Source organism: Hyposmocoma kahamanoa, unplaced genomic scaffold, assembly GCF_003589595.1.
Source record: "Hyposmocoma kahamanoa isolate Upper Pololo Valley unplaced genomic scaffold, ASM358959v1 62, whole genome shotgun sequence".
In the NCBI taxonomy this organism is placed as follows: domain Eukaryota; kingdom Metazoa; phylum Arthropoda; class Insecta; order Lepidoptera; family Cosmopterigidae; genus Hyposmocoma; species Hyposmocoma kahamanoa.
In genome coordinates this window covers 3,591,060-3,607,532 of record NW_020653850.1, presented here as the reverse complement: position 1 = coordinate 3,607,532, position 16,473 = coordinate 3,591,060, and the positions used below count along the sequence as shown (strand labels likewise).

The following is a 16,473-nucleotide window of genomic DNA, read 5'->3' as shown; positions in this document are numbered from 1 at the left end:
AAAATCTTGAGAACACGACGTTCACGTTACCTTTATAAGAGATAGGATGTCTCTTCCTCTTACCCTATCTTCGGCAAATCCATAGTAAGTATTGAATTTAGCGTAATGATTGTTAAAACTTGTAAATCTGATAAACAAAGGCATGTTTAGTACTTCAAATTTCTTATAACACTTTATCTGTTCTTTCTAGACTTAAAACATTTAATACAAAATAATCTCAGTACAGAGTACTAACCGCTCACGCGATGCGCTCCTCCTACCGCAAAATGACGGCTATTTGGTTTCGCAAATTAGAAAAGCATTCAGTTTAAATACAAGTTTTTATAAATAAAAATTATTATGCGGCTAAAAAACCGACTTCAAAAGTCATTCACCCACTGGTTGGCCACCCTTAGAGGTGGAATATTGTCTTAAAATTTAAATGGGACCACTACTGTGGTATCCTCTTCCCTACAAAAAAAAGAATCTAATCGCGTAACATAGATACAAAAACACATGCATTGGAATTGAGAATCCTCCGTTTTTGAGGTCGATTAGTAAAGGATGTTCCTGTTACCCCACCTGACTATTGTATTTTTTTTAATTTATTTATTTATTCCATTTTCATAATTCAAACAACTTAACCTACTGAATTACTAATTCTTAGCCTACGTTAGCCCTTAATAAGTAAAACAATGATTTCATCCTTTGAGTGAAATTCCAGATCAAAGGACAAGCAAATTACTTATCATCTTCAAGATTATATACTTACAATTACATTACTTGCCTACAAGTACATTATTAAGTATTTAAAACGTTATTTGACTTCTTAATTTAACCACACAAGTGCCAAAGAGGCTACACGAAAAAGAATCGTCTCACTCGTCTCACTCCAAAAATTTGAAACATTTCTCATTTCCACTCACTTTCATTAAACATACTTCACAACGAGGTCGGATGGAACATCTAAATAGTAGTTTTTAAAAATCAAACAAGATCATGTACGTACATTTATGTAAAACACCATACTTTAAATTGAACCCGTACTTAAAAGTATGCAAAGCAATTTAGAACTTAATACGCACTCACAAGCACCATGGTTCACAATAGCCTGCATATTAAAGTCATTGCGACACTCTCTATAGTCAACGTTTCATACTTAGAAACATTATATTTGTTGTGCCGGTTAGTTGTCGACGCAGTGTTAGGAAGGAAAGGCCTGTTGTACAAAGTTATTATTATTACAAAATTATTTTATACTATTAAATAATTCATAAATAGTGTCACTGAATCAAGAGTAATAGATATAGGTACAGAACTAGCGTAAACATATTATGAAACATTAAAAATTACACAAAGTGAGTGCAAAAAATGTGACATTGAAATTGGCGCAAAATTAAACGTCAAACGTTTTGTTAAAAATTTATTCGTGGGTGACAATGACGTTGCCGTAATCAGCCAGTGCAAAAAAATCAATAAACTATTATCTCGCAAAAAAAGACGGTTGTCGGTCGACTGATTTTGAAACGAAGCGTATCGGCTCAGGTTAATAAACTATAGTGTTTGTTTAGGATCGAATAGGGTCGAAGGTGATACCATGCCCCAGTTTTTCTTCAAAAAAGTGATGGTGGTTCAGACCCGGGCTGACTTCGAGGTGAGTTACTTTCACTTTCCGTTTTACGCCTACCGTACTCCTTAGTGTAAACACAGTGCATTTAACATCAGTTACCCAAGTTGTTTTAGGAAGTTATATCTCAAAACAATTGTCAAATATAATAGTAAAATTCTTGAAAACACGTATTTTACTCTGCCTACGTTTTAATATAACCTCCTTACTTATATTTTTAAGATGTTCGTAGTAAGCTTAGGGAAATACCTAAAGTTTATATTAAATATTGATTCAGCATTTTGTTTTTTGTTTATGAAAGTTGTCTCACTATCTTCACACCACAACAAATCCAACTATGCGCGATTATGCATTATTTCCTAGTCATTCATTTTAACACATAATACTGTTATTATAGGGTTTTATCGCTTTAATTGATACCACGTAAGACTGCAGCCTTTTTTTATCTCACGTTAGGTATTTATAATATTGTTCATGCCTTATCTTTCTTCCTATATTACGAGTAGCTACATTCTTGCATGGCTTCCAGTTCGGATAAAACCTGGTAGATATAAAACTAGATTGTTGACTTCTAGTTTTTAAAGTTGCTCGCTACTTGTGCCCGATAGAATTATACTCATGGACGTATTAAATTAACGCAAAAAAGATTGAATTATGAATAACTGGCCATATGTACCAAAACGTTAAATTTGAATAAAGAATGACTTACTGGCCATATGTACCAAAATGTTTAATTTGAATGACTTTCCTTCAAATTTCTATGCTGACCGCGAAAAGCCAAAAAAAGAATGACTTCAATCATACTTCAATCATCTTTTCATTTCGTCTCGATTAAACGTTCTGTAAAGCTAGCACGATAAGGCGCAACTTGAGCGAGAGCGACAAAAGCGCGAGATATTGCTGTTCTCGCTTAAAAATCACGCGCTCTTTGTCGCTAGCCCTACTAGTAACCTTACTAGTAGCCCTACTAGTAAGGTTACTAGTAGGGCTAGCACAATAGGGCGCAACTTGCGCGTACCACGTACAACGTACCTACGTTGTTTAACTTTAATTTCGTCTTTACAGTCTTCATCATTATTACGTAATATGTATCTATGTCTTGTTTAGAAAATAGTTTTCTAAATATGTTTATTAAACAAATAGTATCAAAACAAAGTGTTATTGTTCACATCTTATTTTCAGGAAAATAATCTTTAGGTTCTTCTTGTAAAAACTGGGCATAATTTGAGTCATTGTTTACCAAAGTACAGGTTAGAAAGAAGCTTAATATACTAAATCATCATTATTATCAAAAAATATACTCGTATGTAGCACCGCTTGCTACGGACTAACAATTAGAGATGCCACGATTATTCGGCTACCATTCGGTATTCGGCATATTCAGTCAAATACCGAATAGCTGAATATGAAAAAAACGCACAAATTACTCAAAAATCTATGTATTTGAATTACAAATTATTACTTCTACACTAAAATTTATTCTGTGGTAGGCTGTGCTGAATAAAATTTTTTTTAGCACAGGTTGGTAACAAACAATTGCGCTTTTTCTCGTTAACTATACCTGCTTAAATAGAGTATACCTATAAATACTACTGCCAGGAGACGATAAACATGTCTTAGCTAATTTTATCAGGCTTGCATACTGTTTTGCGTTCGACCAGCACTTGTAAGAGTGTGCTGTCCGATCTAGGCAAACAGTTTTCAAATGAAAATCAATCTCATGAACAATAGAATTTTTCTTCTCATCCTCATCATTTTGCATATTATTTTGCATTTAGTAGCAGTGGAGCTCCTTGTGAAAGAGTTCGTCCAGGGAAGTATTGCCTTGTCTATTTCTGCCGCAAAGCAATAATGTCTGTATTACTGTGTTCCGGTTTTGAAGGGTAAGGGTGCTGGTGAAATTACAGGTTCACGAGCCCAGTCGTGCCCCTCAAATCTTTACGATTTAAAGCTCTGAGTGGCACTGCAACTGTTATAGACAGGCATGTATCTTACTTACCATTAGGCGCACGGCTTGTTTGTCCCGTCACTTGACATTATAAAAGAAATATATTATCTGTAGCGACCTCTGCATGCAAAGAAATGCACACTTCTCACGCCGGATATTTGGCAGCGAATTATACGGCCGAAAGCGTAGATGAATATTCAGTATTTGTAACATCTGTAGCAACCATATTGAAGAAGATAACTTCATACATCTGTGATGTACCTATTTCAGCAGTCTTAATCCCAAAATCCTGCTGATTTTTCACTATTTTGATAATTTTATTTACTTGTCAAGGGGCATTTGTAAGTGAAACTATCATCTCAATCATCAGATCATTTCAGACGTTGACTGTATTACTAATAATGTGATAATTTGTTAGATAACTTCTTAGATTATCGTTAGGATAAGCTTTAAACTCATTAATACGTTAGCATGCCTTGTAATCATCTCTTTGCGTTTATAATTGCATGCTTCGTAACTATATAATATTTATTTCTGCTGTTATAATTGATGATTCGATTTAACCGTCAGATTAAAAGACTCGTATGGACGGGTAAATAAGTGATGTGTGACGTTAAATATTGTATTTAATTTTAAAAATTTATTATTTTATTTATTATTATATTAAATTACGAGTGAAAGCGTTGAATCAATCTCTATGGAAAAAAATCACCGGTTAGTGTACGGTGTGGAAACATGATTCCAAAAAATTTACCACAACACAAACTTAGGTACTTCGGAATTTTACAACGTATACTAACGATATACATTTTCTAAACGGCTTTAATTGCATTTGTAAAAAATACATTCTGAAATAAAGCCTGTGTGTCCCAGCCTCTCGAGTCAAGCAAAATGAACCGTATTTTGTATTCGAGCTGAGATAGTATCGAGTCTTAAGGCATACCTATTAGAAAATGTAAGTAAATACGCCATCGTTGTCAACCCACTGTCGACGCTATTTACATCCCACTGTAGGGGACGGGTTTTCTGTCAGGCGAGGGTTTAGACCATGATCTGCCACGCTGGGTTGAGGACTCAACACGTTTTCCGAAGGTTGTGAACCTTCTGTGACGTGCAGGTTTCATCACAAGGTGCTCCGTCAGCGAAAGCCAAATCCGAAAACCTCAGAGGTACGAGCCCTAGCTCTGCTTGATCTGCTTTATCAACCCATATATTATGTCCAACTGATGGGCACAGGGTTACTCTACTAAGACGGTTGAGGCTGTTGTCCAACACGCTGAAGAGGTCATATTTATATTTTTATCTTTTTGTTGTGATTATACATTTATTACTTTGTTAATTCTTTTTATTAACCTATTGTATTTCAATGCTGGGCAAAGATTTCCCTCAAAATCCTTCACTGCTCCCTGTTTTTGGCGATTTCCTACTACTCAAACCTGTCAAGAACGTCCCGCCAAAGCTTTCTCGGCCGTAGACCGTACCCGCCGTCGCCGTTTATCCTTGGGCACCCGACAAGGAGTGAGTTTTATTGTCATTAAATGTTTTTCTATTTACCTACAATACTTCTACACCTTTAATTTTTTCTTTTCCGTTTTTATTTATTGCGGGCTAGATTTATGCCATTCTGGTTTTTACTAGAATGTTTTATTTCCACCATAGTCTTCGAGGTCATTCGCAGTTGCAATCGAATAGATCTTTGTAATAGATAATGCAGAACAAACAGTTATTTACACTACTGCAAACTTATCTATGCAGATACAAATTACGCTGTTATTGTAAATTTCGATGATATTTCTATATATACGGACGGTAATAAAATACTTTCTTCTATCAGTATGTGCTCCACTTTGCTATAATATCAGAATTACGATTGATGGATGACCTTATCAACATAAATTCCTTTCAAATTGTATGTAGGTGAACGTCGCAAAAAGAAAACATTGGTTGAATAAATGTTTATATTATGAACTATTACACACAACATCATTATGAACATTATTGAATTAATAAATGAATGAAAATGAATTACTATCCCAAGTATCACTGAAAGTTCTTCTAAGTCAATACGAGTGTGATTTCGGCAAGGAAAGCAGTTCCGATTGAAATCAGGGCCAAAATGTAGAAATTTGTATGTCAGTATTGACTGCATGAAGTCGGTTTCGTCTGCATGAAGTTGTATTATACAGATATCGCGCATGCAGTTCGTTTAGTAGTAGCCATACTCTATCATTCTAAACTTAAATTACATATTCGTAAATGTCGTGTGACCGAGGGGGTATTCCAACTGGCGAGGCGAGACGATTTTAAAACTTGTATAGAAAAATATCAATTCTCTCGTAACGCATTTTCGGTGGAAATAGTCGGGATTAACGTGGATGGGCGAGACGAGATTTGAAATATTTGTTGATGCAACATTGAACCGTATTGCTGCCTACATAGACTCTTTATTAAATCGTATACAAATACAAAATACAAATCGTATATAGTTATAGTTATTGAAAGTATATATTGTGGCAATATCGTATATCTGATATCGTGTATCTTAGAAACATCATCATATATCGATATTGCTCCGCATCGCGTATTTTATAGCGATGCCGAATCAAGCCGAACGATTACCAAGTGGATACCAACACGAAATCATCTAATTTCCAAACTATATACCGATATTGCTTCGTATCAGATATTCACTGAGTGGATATCAACGCGAAACCATTTTTTGTGCGTCTTCGAAACTGTATACTAACAATGGCCCGCATTGCTCTTTTAACACTATATCCAATAATTTATATAGTTTGGAAATCTGATTCCGAATGTCAGTAGGGGCAATGTATGAACGCAGCGCGCACGCGGGGTGTATCCATGAATAAATACTTTCGAAATCCGATTACGGATATTGATATATAGTTTCGATATGATATTCAGAAAAAGCTATATTACCCATTCTTAGTCGGCGAGATTTCAATTCTCGCATCGCCGAGTCTCGTCTCCTCGCCGGTGGAAAAGCACTCTATGAAGGTTTTTTTAACTGTTTATTTCCTTTGGCTATAGAACACTGAAAATTAGACCGCATACGTATACGTATATATTACCTATTTCTGTCGTCAAGCAGCAATATCAGCATTACTGTGTTCCGGATTTGAAGGGTAAGGGTGCTGGTGAAATTACAGGCACATGGGACTTGTCAATTTATGTCTCAGGCCAAAGTGACGCGCGCAGTGAGCCTCAGATCTTTGCGATTTAACGCTCTGAGTGGCACTGCAACTGTTATTGACAGGTGTGTCGCTTGCCATCAGGCCCACAACTCGTTCGTCACCTCACTTGATAATATAAAAAAATATCAATAAAAATTTAATTAATATAAAAATTAAGGAAAACCGTAAAAAAGTTTTTGAAATGTCTCATTCCTTTGGTTACAGAACGTTGAGAATTAGATCGCATACGTAAAAGGGTTTTTTTTCGAACGGAAACGCTCTATTATTATATATTATAAAACAGATCATCAACATCGAAAATTATTATTATCTATATAAAGCGGAATAAATCAATGAGACATGATGTGTACTGTGTATTTTTTATTCCATGGTGCCAGCAGTGTACGAAATATTTTTAAAAGTCTTTTTCCTTTGGCTATATAACATTGAAACTTAGACAGCATATTGTAAGTCTTTTTATACATTAAATACTTCAGATAGCTAATGTTACTTAACGAAAACATTTTAAGTTTATTTTTAAAATAAATAACTGCATTCATAGAATTTTTAAAGCTTACTTGAGCCGGGAATCGAACCAACTAAAAATGTAAAAAATAAACACTATTTTATTGAAACTAATTGAAAGGGTCAATGATAATGATAAAATCTTCCCAATAAACTTTGGGTCAATAAAATAATGAGTGCTTATTTTTGCATTGTTAATTGGTTCGATTCCCGACTCAGGAAAGCTTTTAAAATGTTCAATGACACATTTAAAATGTTCACATGAAGTTATTTTTATTAAGAATAATAAAAGAATGTTTTCTTTAAGTAAACTTAGCTATCTTAAGCATTTAGGTAGTTGCCCTTCGTAACCCATTGATTTTTTTTCACCCTGTATACTATACCATATACAGTGAAGCCAGTAGAATGAAAATGAAAGTTACGACATCGACCCAAGTATTTATATAGGGAATTCCCTAGTTTGAGCCCTGAAAATTGATGTATGAGCCCTGTCAATGGATGTTGAGGTAGGCTGCCAAAAAAATAGCCACAGAACCTACAGCATGAACCTGCAGACTAATTACAATATTAAGTATGGGTCTGCTCTAAAAAGCAAAACACCAACTAATAAAGTCCAAGGGTGGTTACAAATCTGGAGAATGCGCCGCATACGCGCTGCATGTGCGCTGCACGCGTGCTGCATGCGTGTGGTCAAGTACATATTAGTTTAAGTGGTGCGCGAGAAGTGCGCGAACGGCACGCGAACAGATCGCACTACGTAATGCACGTGCGCAGCAGTGAGCCTTTCGCAAACAGGTGCATTCGCCAGGTCTGTACGCACTCCAAAACATAATGTTTTTTAGATTATTTATAATTTCGAAAACTGATTCAATCAAACGTCAAAGTCAAGAAACTAACTAGTTAAATGACACTGATTGCCTTGCAAGATTTGTTAAAGTTTGTTAAATTTCCTTTTATTTAATTCATATTTCATATGGAGTCAAGTCCTTCAGTCGAAATATTAGTGTCGCGCACCGGCTACTGGACGGGACAGATATAAATCTTTTTTAAAGTTATTTTTCTATTTCTTGTCTTTGTATTTTTGCTTTATGGTTCGCACTGTTCTGTTTTTCGCTGATGTATAATTTTCTCCGCAAAATATAATTGTATAGCTTAACTTTGAGCCTAATTTTCTCACTCCTCAACAATTACAGTTTGAGACTAGCTGGGTGAGGTGGTAATAAAAGTACTTCGAATAACCGACTCTAATATACTAATTTTCATTTGATTCTCCATACAAACATTCATATTAATATAATAGGGGTATTATTTAAGCCAAATTAAGATTTATTTTTGTCACAAAAAGTAGCCTATGTCCTTCTCCTTTTCGACGGATTCAAATGGCCAAAGCTGCTATGAGCAAGCTAACGCGCATCTGGCGTAGCAGAAAAGTCTCCACCGTTACCAAATCGAGACTAGTAGTAGTAGCTTTTCTCGATTTTTCTATATGGCTCAGAGTCGTGGACGATCCAGACATCATCAAAACATAGACGCTTTCGAGATGTGGTGTTGGGGAAGGATGCTCCGTATACAGACCGCTAGAATAACAAACAAATTCATAATAAAGCATCTTAATATCGTAAATGGACTTTCCACAATATGCTACCGGACAATATTTTAGTATTTGTGTCACATTTCTGACCGACAACCAGACCACCTTGACAAACAGGTTCTGGCGGGTAAAGTTGTGTCGATGCGACCTTTTTCATCGTCATTCTAGCTTTTTATCACTCTTTTCTCTGGTTCCTGTCCATTTACTTTCGAAATTTTGAATCATTCTTTAATTCTTTTGCCTCGTCATTCTGACTTTTTTCTTTCCGTCGTCATTCTCACTAAATTCTCGAAGTGTGAGGACGTGCGTATAAATCCATCATGTAAACTTAACCTCGCCCCCTTTCCCTTTTCCCTTTCCTTTCCTCTTGTTTACCTTTTCTTCTGACTGTACAATAAAGTTATATGGACCGGAGTAATCTATTTTATTGCCGTGACACTGGCGACGGCACAAGGTGGAGGAAAAGAGACTCCGCGGTTGATCACCTAGCCGATGGAGTGACCAGTGACCTCCCAATCACCCCATAACATCTGCCCACCTGCCTGAGAGAGGCCGAAGATAACCAGATGGAAGAAAAACGTCCAGAAAGTCTCGAAAACCTTTCGGGGACACGACCTTCAGCGGTTTCTTTCGCATTATATTAGTTTGGATAATAAACATAGAAAGTAATATAAAAAAATACCATAGCATCAAAATTAATTCAATAGTGGCATGGTATGATATAGGTACAGGTACATTTCTCCAACTGCATTTTCGTCTTGGTCGCTAAGTAACTTGCCTCTCCCTATGAGAACTGAGTGTTGCGAAACGACGGCCTCGTAATGTCGATCATGTTATCTATTAGAATCTACTTTGCGTTTTTCTCTTTGCACGTTATCTGATTTGGGTAATTAGATTGGAAAACTAGTCAACGTTGTTTGTGCAATGGTGGCATTACCAGTTAGAAGTATGGTCTCATTTCGGTCGTTTCCTGATGAATTTTCGTTTTCGATTTAATATTTCACATTTTGAGCTGTAACTCATTTTGTAATAATAACCCTTAAATTAAAATAATGAAAAAATTTACAATTTACAATTTTTTTTATTATACCAAGTGATAGGACAAGCCTATCCATAGCAGCTGCAGTGCCGCTCGGAGCTCTAAATCGCAAAGATCTGAAGGCACTGCCATTGCGCCCGTCACCCTGAGACATAAGTTGATAAGTCTCATGTGCCTATAATTTCACCCTTCTAAACTGGAACGCAGTAATGCTTACATTACGGCTTGGCGGCAGAAATAGGTAAAGGGGCAGTACTTCCCTGGACGAAATCTTTCACAAGGAGCTCTACTGCTACAAAATTAACACTAATAGGTGGTCTGCAGATTGCAGCATCAGATCAAGGATATTGTAATGTCATCGGATTTCCATAGAATTTATAACAAATTTCAAGTCGATCGGACAAGTGGAAGCAAAATAAGGGAGTCACGACACGTATCGCCATGGAATCGCATTAAGCCGGTCAGAGAAATCTTTATATCCATGTAATAAGAGCGAAAATGATGTGCGTTTCGCGTCGCGCGATTTTGTTCGATCTTGCAGGTCAATTAAATAATGTGAGCGTTACTGCGTTCCGGTTTAAAAGAGTAAGGGTGCTGGAGTAATTACTGGCGAACGAGTCTTGTCGACTTATGTCTCAGAGTGACGGGCGCAGTCAGTGCTGACTCAACCTGTGGTGCAGGTTGTGCAGTGCACACGGGCGTAGGTTCTCAGTAGTAGTAGGTCTCAAAAAAAGTACATAAAGGGGTTATTGCCCCTCAACATCATTTATAATTGCATCATTTGCACCCCAATACGATTTGATCGCGTGCCTTATTAGAAGGCGCCATGGTACTGATTGCCCCCGGGCTACTGAGTGCCCACAAGATCTTTGCGATTTAAAGCTTTGAATATCACTGCAACTGTTATACATAGGCTTGTCGCTCACCACCAGGCGCACGACTTGTTCATCCCTTCACTTGATATATTAAAAAAAAATAGGGAACAACGATTTCATAATGGAGTAATATTGTACAATTTAAATTCGACGCTTATAAAGGTGCAGAAGCCGCGCCCCTATTAACTTTCATGCAATATTTAGAAGCGCAGTTGTAACGTCACTGTCGTGCCTCGCGCCACTTTTGCAGTTACACATAATTTTAGTTAATTAAGTAAAAGTAAACAAACTTCAGCTGTCACTTGGTTAACCAAACAAATACAATATTTAGTAGTGCGTTTCATACGTCTTATTACTGCTGTACTCTTTAATTTGGTCGCATGTTATTAGCTGTCATCTTTAAGGCTGGATTTTAGGTTGTTTATCGTAAGAAAATTGTGATACGTTTTATTAAACTTAAATATTGAAATAAAATAAACTATTATTAGAACCATTTCCAAAAAGTTCGTAATAATTTTACAATAAGCGACGAGGTAGCGCACTGATAAAATACTTCATTATAGTGAACCAAAAATTACTGAAGCACTGCAGCATTTAGACAGAATGTGCCATTATTATTATGATATAACCTTTATATTTAATTCATATGATTACTTATGACACCACATTCACAATATCCCTTAGATTATAACATTCCTACAAGCGACAAATTGTCAAATTTCTAAATTTGTCGCGTCTGTAGTCTACTTCACTTCAATTTCCATCCTCGTATCATTAACTTACTAGTTCAATAAACAAATTAGCTAACCTAATGCAACAATAGCAATGCGTACTAAACAGATCCAGTGACTATGTCGTAAAATTGTCGACGCCAGTCAAGCGTGATTCCATGAGGTACATTGACTGCCTACTGCTTATTGCATGTTAAATTTACTTATCATAAAATTATCTATAATTACCTATCGTTATCAGCTGATGACTTGTGGTAGAGTTTTCTATGCAGAAAGCCTGGATAAGTAATCACCGCATTATCTATTTCCACCGCAGTACTGCCGTGTATAAACATATTCACAGCCACAAGAGGCATAAGATCTTATATCTCTCTACCGACAGCGTATATAAACTCTCTTGCTGAAATCTAGGCAGCGCTGACAACCTCCTTTTAAGGTCTACGCTTAGAATAATAACGCATAGAAACCTAGTCCACACACGCTTAAGTGAGGCAAATTGAAGCGCTCCCAAAGGGCCTACACGAGCGGGCGGGCCGTCAGTGCTCAAGGTCAACTTGCACCGCGAACAGCTCAAGAATTTTAGCTAAACATAGCGAAATGTGCGGTAAATGAGTGTAAAAATACGTCAGACAAACATAAAATAGATACTAACATCACATTCCACAAGGAAGTAACGCGTTTCAACTTGTATTTTTATATAAATATTCACTAAAACCGAAAATTAACCTACTACTAAAACTAGCCTCATGAATTTGATTTTTGCCTCACTTGTGACAGTTCGTTTGATATGAAACTATTCTATGCGTTATTATTCTAAGGGTCTACGTTTGTAAACCATAACAACAATAAAACCGGCAAAAGCTTCAAATGGAATACCACAACATACGTTCCTAGGGCCATTCCAAAGGTCAACTTCGCTAACTTGGTCCAACTAGCGAGGTTTAATGTGTCTTTCAAAACACCATTATGGATTATCAGTTCTGGGTGCACTTTGCGTCTCTTGCTCCGTGTCATAAAATCTACTACATGCTTTTCTAATGGTATCATTGTTACTCTGACGCAATCTTTTTGCACAAGATAAGGTTCTTTCTCTACGTATATTTACAATAACAACCTGTATACAAACATTTAGTAGCAGTAGAGCTCCTTGTGAAAGAGTTCGTCCAGAGAAGCAACTGTTATGGATAGGCGTGTCGCTTACCACCAGGCGCACGGCTTGTTCGTCCCGTCACTTGGTATTATAAAAAAATAAAAGTAAAACCAAATTTGTGTCTATTTTTCTTCCTTTACTATTTCATGACATCCTTTTTAATGACGTTTTTTTATTTATACATGCACAAACGCTTCGCTCTAATCTCAACTCTTGTTTGAGAAATGATCATTAGACCGTTTAGTCCGTTTAGACATTGCGAGTGGTTCTTAGCACCCCCTATGCCCGCGTGCGGCGCATATCCTGCACTATAAGTAAAGCCGGCACTGTCAATTTATCTCTATCCGTCCGTGTTTGATCATGGCGCCCACTTGGACTCCTAGGGTCGTATTCTAGAACTCTACTCAATGCTCAAGTCAGGATTTGAGTATGGTTTAAAGCACTCGAAATTATACTTTTTTCTTATTTAACTGCCTCCGTGGCCGAACGGTTACCATGCCGGACTGCCACGCAGAGGTCCCAGGTTCGATTCCCGGGCCGGGCGAAATATTTGTATGACCTACATTTATTTCTCTCGTTAGTTTGGGTGTAATTTGTGGTTGTCTATGTGTGTGTCCATGGCACCCGCGAGACAGGGTTTCCCTAGTGCGGGGCTATGTTGAGTGTGTGCGTTATTATACTCAAGTCCCTGCCATTAGGGTCGTATTTCCAGTGCTTGTGTTGCCAGTGCAATCCTGACTTGAGCATTGGATAGAGTTCTAGAATACGACCCTTAGTTGGGTTGGCGCTGATGCGCTCGAAGATGACTAATGTAGCCAATCTTGCTGGTGAACCATCGTACTCTTTGAGGGCACAAGAATGCACCGCCAACCTAATTATAGTTAATAGCGGAGTGTGAACAGGCCACTATCTCGTCTAGTTTAGCATCAAGTTCAGCTTTACGCTGCTTTCACATGGACTTGCCTCGGTTACCTATCAGGAGTCCGAAATGACATTTTCCAGAAACAACGTTTGCTCGGATTTTCATAACCTCGAAAGGAATTATGAGAGGAAAATGTTTTTTTCTTTTAGACCCTAACTTAACCTAACCTAATCGTGTCTTTGCGATAAACATCCAACAATACCTAAAAGAACAAGGGTTTCGTTATAATTCGGCTTTCGGTGTAATGAAAATTCGAACAAAATTAATTTCGGAAAAAAAAATTCGAGTTTGTGATACCCTTGCCTCTTCACAGTTCACTTTTAGCGTTCTATAGGAGTCAGTGTCAATAAAAATAATGCTAAACAATAAAAGTACGAGAGTATGTCGTTATCGTCAACGAGGACTCGACATGGTAGTCAAGGCGAATTACGCAACGGGGCCGATGCGGTCTGATTCACTCTCTAATGGATCGATGAACGTGCACATGTGTCGATAGTTACATGGTAGGTAGCTATCGTTTATAGTCACAGAATATCGTTCTACTAAAGATTAGATATATACAGTGGCGGATTTACAGTCTTGGCCGCCCTAGGCCCCAGGCCATAGACATGTAACATATGATATATATATTCATTATGTATAATAAGGCCACATCTGCAAAATGAACTTTTCTCGGGAGAGGTTTAAATATTCTATGAACGAAATTGATCGGTAACTTTTTTTATATGTTTTATATGTTATATGTTTTTTATATGTATTTTTTTATAACAGTGAGTGTTGAATCAATTACTTTGGGAAAGAATACGGCGTGAAAACACGATTCCTAAAATTTTTCAAGATAGAAAAAAAAACACAAATTTGCCTCGAAATTGTTCAATAGGTGTATTCAATACGTACTTTACAATATAACAATGATTTTTTATATCAACTGAACTAAATAGAACACATATAGTATGCGATATAATTTTTTCAAAGGCTTAAACGTAAAACGACACTCCTATTCGTAACTTCTTTCTCATTACTGCTTGGTGGTAAAAATATGGACGTGGCAGTACTTCCCTGGACGAACTCTTCTTACACGGAGTTCTACTGCTATTAAAATGTACAATATAAGTAATAAATCTGTGAGATTATTGAGTAAGTAGCTTTTATTTTGTTTTTTACACAGCATTGACAGTCCAAGAACCAACTATCCTCTTATTTTACGATTAGTTGAAAAAAAACCCCTTGATGATATAAGCTCATTTTTCTATACTTATTTTTTAAATTGATGTGAACTCATGTCATTTTGTAGTACTATAAAATACGGAATATGTTTGCGCTTTTCTACCAATAATAACTCCTACGAAAAAAGGCATAGCAAAAATACCAGATTACTAATTGCAACATTGGAAATAATCAGGCATTTTACGAACTCGACACACTGTATGATTCATCATATACATACTTGGAGATTTATAATATTTGATTTACAATACTTAATTTATAAATTATATGAGAATATTATTCGTGAATTGTTGTAGTGTTTCATACATACAATGAGTCTATTAAGGGCCAGACGACACTGTACTTTGATCTTAAAATAACACGTTTCCGTTCATGCATGCGAGTCAGAGAATGTTTCCTAACTTTAGCATCCGTTACCAACCGATCTACACTTACAAATAAAACTAAAAGTACAATTCTGTCCTGTGTAATTGTAGCTTATTTTGAGTATACATCTTTACAGAAATTTTGCTCTTAGTAGACTTGAAATAAGGTCCATATCAGTTAAAGAAATACTATTCGAAAAGGGAAAATAAAGTTATCAGTAACGACGTCATATAATCTACAGATGGCGCTAGGCCTTGGCGCCTGCGTGTGCGTCACACTCTTGATGGATTGATTGTTTTGGAGGACCAATTTTCAAATCATTCGTTAGTAATTTTATTCGACAGATATGCGTAGTATAGAAAGCAATATGAAATATGAAAAAGTCCAGTAATATTCTTCGGGATCATATGAAAATAAAGACTCGTCTACACGTTTAAATTTTACCGCAAGCATACTTGTACAAACAAATACGCTTTTGTTTATTACGTACCATAGCTAGTACAAGGACACTTTGATCTCAGCTCACGTCTTCTTATACCGTTTTCTCCTACATAGCACACATGCAAATTATATAAAAAACGAATACTTGGTTCGCAAAGGTATACTTGCCATGAAACTCAACATTTAGCCTATCCGCAGAGGTTTACTCTGCAAGGAGGTACGTACCTATTATGGTTCTGTAGAGATTACAGACACACAAACGATCTTCACGATCGTTACAAGTGCGTTTGAATCGAGAATCGTTCTTTCAATTTTTATTAACCATTTTGGCGTTCCACTTGTACAGATCATTAAAAGAAGATGTACTGGCTTTTGAACCGATCAAAAAGATTTTATTCTTGTTAAGGATCGTTTTAAATGCGTGAATCACGGTTCGTTCAGTTTTGCTCATTGCTGTGGAGCGAAGGTTGTACTTTTAATTCTTTATTGCTACGAATCCAGTACCATAGAAAGTTACTAAGAGGAGTCCAGTCTTTTTGAAGGTGTTGGCAGCTTAAGTACCAACATAAACAAATGTTTTTTTGCTCACTCACTCTTCTTCTGTCTCTTTTACTATTGTGCCTACGTCACAAATTACTTATTAGTTACCTACTACGTAACAGATATATCACTCTCATATAAAATCGAATATACTACCTACGCTATGATAGCCTACTAAATTTGACAACATTAAACCAGGCGCTCACTACGAGGAAAAAAAAACCTAAGTACGCGCTCAGAGAGATGAGAATAACGTTGCACGCCGTGTGCAGTCGTGCGGAACCGAATGCTGCGGTTCTACAAGGATTGTAATGTACT

At 36.6% G+C, this 16,473-nt stretch overlaps 1 protein-coding gene across 1 annotated transcript in view; it reads left to right on the top strand.

Annotated features, from left to right (window-relative positions):
• The first annotated feature begins 1,556 nt into the window (after positions 1-1,556).
• LOC113229384 overlaps positions 1,557-16,473 on the top strand; it is a 149,274-nt gene continuing 134,357 nt past the window's right edge. Inside the window, exon 1 of the mRNA XM_026462952.1 lies at positions 1,557-1,633. Coding sequence (XP_026318737.1) covers positions 1,577-1,633 — 57 coding nt within the window. The 5' untranslated portion in view covers positions 1,557-1,576. The remainder of the gene's footprint in view (positions 1,634-16,473) is intronic.